Source organism: Aplysia californica, unplaced genomic scaffold, assembly GCF_000002075.1.
Source record: "Aplysia californica isolate F4 #8 unplaced genomic scaffold, AplCal3.0 scaffold00289, whole genome shotgun sequence".
Classification (NCBI taxonomy): domain Eukaryota; kingdom Metazoa; phylum Mollusca; class Gastropoda; order Aplysiida; family Aplysiidae; genus Aplysia; species Aplysia californica.
Window position 1 is genome coordinate 33,137 of NW_004797559.1, and position 4,490 is coordinate 37,626.

At 45.3% G+C, this 4,490-nt stretch overlaps 1 protein-coding gene across 1 annotated transcript in view; it reads left to right on the plus strand.

Annotated features, from left to right (window-relative positions):
• LOC101859870 (serine-rich adhesin for platelets) overlaps nucleotides 1-4,490 on the plus strand; it is a gene marked incomplete at its 5' end in the record, with an annotated part of 61,780 nt that overhangs the window by 30,167 nt on the left and 27,123 nt on the right. The window contains 2 exon segments of the mRNA XM_013084381.2: nucleotides 2,345-2,414; nucleotides 3,538-4,347. Coding sequence (XP_012939835.1) covers nucleotides 2,345-2,414; nucleotides 3,538-4,347 — 880 coding nt within the window.

The window sequence follows — 4,490 nt, forward strand, 5'->3', positions numbered from 1 at the left end:
GGGTGCTCGTGGCCTAGAGGTTAAGATGTTGGCCTCTCATTCAAAGGTTCCGGGTAGTGCTACTCTTTGGCTCCTCCTTACTGCTGTCTTTCTGCCACACCCCTGATTTTCTGGTAGGAAAGATCTACACCTAGCCTTCTCGGACAAGGGCGAAAAATCTCGGAGGTCCTGTGTGCAAGTTGCGCAGGTTAAAGATCCGTTGGTGGTCTAAAATCGATAAGAGTAGGCTTCGGCCGCCATCCGGGCAAAATTCAAAATTTCCTACCAACTGAAAATAATAGGTGTGCCCCGCGCGTTTATATGACTTAATGCAGTTGCGAGCGCCGTAAAACACTTACACACACACACACACACACACACACACACACACACACACACACACAAAATGAAATTTGGAAATGATACCGTCTGTCGCAACGCCACCTGTTGGGTGGCACAAGGCCAATTAGGCCTGTTATAGACTCCATTATAATTGTGCGAGGAGGAGTTCTCGTAAGGGAAGCAATTCGTAATACTCATGTGGTCTGTACTACAATAGCAAATTGCTTCCCTTGCTTGGCGCTTTGTGTCGACTGCAATGCCCCCTTCCTTACTCATACATAAATACAATAAATGTACTTTCCTCTCTCTCATTAAACCCACAACACGCCATGCTGTTCAACTGTCTCACTCATGTTGTATCCAATGGGTGGAAAGTCTTTGTGTCTGCAGACGTTTATATGATGGGTTTAAATTAAAGAGTTTGTATTATTCGGCAACGGTTGGTTTATAATTTATGTAATCGGAGGACAGAGTTGGCATCAAACGATGATTAATTTTTTTTTTCAATGGGGTGGCCGATGTTAACGTTTGTCGCACAATCTATTCCCCGCTGTGTGTTTTTAGTAGATATTTGTTCATCAGGTAAGGCGGATACAGCAAGCCTGATTTTTTAAAAATATTTGGTGGAATTATTTGAACTATTGTACATGTATACACGAATTGATGGAAAATACGTCGAATATAAACTGATTAAAAGAGGAGTGAGGCAAGGATGCCTTATGTCACCAGAGCTCTTTAATATATACATGTACAGTGAAACAATCTTTAGAAGTATAGAAAAATTAGTATTCAGGTCTGGAAGCGAATGGCGAAAATATTAATAACATCAAATGTGCCGATGACACAGTTTTAATAGCAGATTCAGAAAAGGACCCTCAATAGCGTCTAGAAGCTGTTGTAACAAAAACTGGACGTAAAGAATTAATGTTCAACTTGAATAAAAGAGAATGCATAGCGATCTAACAACAGCAGTAAATCCTATTTGTAATCTTTTATGAAAAGGTGAAAAGATCAAACGAGTTCAATAGTTTAAATATCCATAATTAATTACATCTGATGCCAAATGTTTCTCAGAAATGAATTGAAAATTTGCAACGACTAAAGACAGCTTCAATAAAAATGAACCCAATCTTGAACATTAAAAAAAAGGTCTTAATGACTACCAAAATGAAAGTTTTGAAAGGCTATGTGTAGTCAACCCTTCCATAAGACTGAATGCAGGACAATCAGTAAGTGCAAAGAAATCACAGAGGCAGTACCTGAAGAAGCTCACGTGGGCTTCTCGCTGATATAAACAACCAGGAACAGACAAAATAACCGATGCTGTTTTTGAGACACTTGGATAGACATAAGGGCCTTGAAGATCAGCTCTCACTGGCAAATTTGAAGGCAAACGAGGCAGGGTAGACCGAGAGAAATCTACTAGGAGAGCCTAAACAGATGGGTGACGGGAAAAGATGAGGATAGTGCTGGGTTTGTTTTTTTTGCAAATTATCTGAGCAAAGGAATTAATGGAGAACCAGAGTAGTCGATGTCCATCGCTGAGCTGGCACTTGAGAATGATATGTATACGGGACACCCCCCACCCCCTTTTCCCTGCCCCCGTGTTGTGTTATATGGCACTGACTGTATGTTGTGTGTGACTTTGTTATGTGTTATATTGCCTTGGTTGTGTATTGTATGTGTGTCTGTGTTGTGCTTATGTTTATGGCTATGTCTTTATTGTAGATGTGTGTGAATGAGTGTGTGTGTGTGTGTGTGTGTGTGTGTGTGTGTGTGTGTGTGTGTGTGTGTGTGTGTGTGAGAGTGAGTTATGTTCTGTGTACATGACTTGTAAATTTTTGTGTCTTTGGTGTGTGTTACGTGCTCATGGCATTGTAGTCTGTGTGTGTGTGTGTGTGTCTGTGTGTGTGTGTGTCTGTGTGCGCGCGCACGTGCGCGTGTGTCCGCACGTGTGTTCCCGTGTGCGTGTGTGCTGTATGATATGTACCCTCGACAACGCATTTTGTTTGTGTCTACTCAGCAGAAGGCCAAGGAGAAAAGCATTCCAGCCCATGACCTTCTCCAGAGGGGCAGGACAAGTGTGCCACATGGTACGTATGTTGTGCTTGTCTGCCTCATACTTACCTCTTTTTCAGTGTTGAACCGACGTCTGTGGTGTAGCGGTTAGGCACCTCTCTGTGGCATGCAGAATACTCAAGTTTGATTCCTGAGTGAGAATTACATTTTTATCTGCTATATCGGTCTGTTCTGCTGGGATGTTGTATCCCACTCAGCCTTGGTTGGCACTGGCAGGCAGAGTTGGAAGCCCGCCTCCTAAATGATCTAAATTGTGCCAGTGGGGGCGTAAAAACACCTAATTTAAAAAAACGAAAAAAAAACCAACAGCGAAGATGCTGTGCCCTTGAAAAAGACACTTTCGCCTGTTCGTCTCTGTTCACCCAGCCGTAACAGAGCACTTGGAAGTTTTTTACAACCGGTTGTCAAACGGCGCCTCATGTGATTTCCTCTCCTACCTTTTTCTTTTCCTTGTGTTGTTTCAATCTCCATAATATATTCCCTTTTTTATTTACCTTTGTACTAAATGGCCGTTTTCGTGTTGATGTGGTTTTTTAAAATACAAACAGGAAGTCCCAACAGGCTGCAAAGCTAAGCTGTAACAACTAAACAACCCCCCCCCCCCAATCCCCAAAGATCTGAGATGACGCATATACAGTAACATTCCTGACTAGTGATTTTTGTTACTGAGTTATATTACATTCCATTGGAGGGGTACTTGACTATAGATGAGCACTTCGAGATTGCTACATCATCCATTGGGGTTGTCTTCTTTATTTAATTAGGTGGAGATTGGCTGCTGTATAGATATGTTTCTATTTACACACACATACACTTTACAAATACACACACACACACACACACACACACATAAACACACACATACACGCGCGCACGCGCGCAAAAAGACCCACACAAGTAGGATGGGTGGTTTTCAGGTGCTCTAATGTGGTTTGCTTCTTCTTCCCTGTGGAGCATGTATCTTATCTCTCCTTTTTCTTTTCTTTATTTATTATTATAGTAATACCCCTAATCTTTTGCGTTCATATGACCTATTTATGTTTCAAGTGCCGTAAAGTTTTTACATAAACTGGAACTAAAAAGAATTTAAAAACTAGGTGGAGATTTCGTAGCTAATGCCAATGTTCCCCTGTCCAGATGCCGGCAAGCCGAAGACACTGGCCCCTGTGTTGTCCAACAACGGTCCTGTCCACCTCAGCTCCCCAGCCACCACTGCCACAGTGGTGGTCAGTCCTATGTCCAGCGCCATCTCTGGCCTGCCGCGCCTGGTGTTCCGCCCGCCCCCCACCAGCGTGCAGTCTCGGGGCTGTTCCCCCATCATCTTTGAGGACGCCCCTACGTCGCCCTCGCCCTCTTCGTCGTCTGCAAACACCTCCTCCTCCTCACGAAAACGAAAGCTGTGTACGATCGGCGTCCAGACGTGCGACTCGCTCCTCCCCGTCATCAAGGCCGACACGAGCCTCCCCTCCCCACACAAACGCCTCCTCCTACACAAGGGCTCACAGACTCTACAGTCCCCCGGCGACATCTCCGCCCTCAACCCGCTGTCTGTCCAGTGCCCTGACATTGACGCGGCTGACCCCTTGAACGACAGACTGGAGGTCAAGGTCAGCGCGGACAAGTCGTCGTCGTACAACCCCTTCACGGACCCTCAGATCCTGCAGGCGGCGGACGGCCTTGAACTTCTAAGCACGCTGGCGGAGAAGAGGCCCAAGTGCTCGTCGCTGGACGATCCCAAGCGTATCTTCCCTTCCCCCAGCGACTCTTTCAAGTCGGACTCGGCCAGTGTTGTAGCCATGGAGGACACGCTCTCCCCGAGCGAGACGGAGCTCAAGAGTGGTCAGTGCACGCCCCGTCGGGACCCGCGTCGTGACCTTTCACCCAAATGGACGCTGCCAAAGAAAGAGGTGACCTCTCTGCCATTTGCAGACTTCAAGACCCCTCCAGGTAAGACTGGAGCTGTTGTCTTTGACCAGGTTATTTTGGTCATATTATGTTTGTCTTTTGGTTGTTGTTTTTTTGTGTCTTGATTGCTTTTGTTACATTTTGTTTTGGTTGGGGTTTTTTATGGGTTTTTTAAGGGGGGGGTG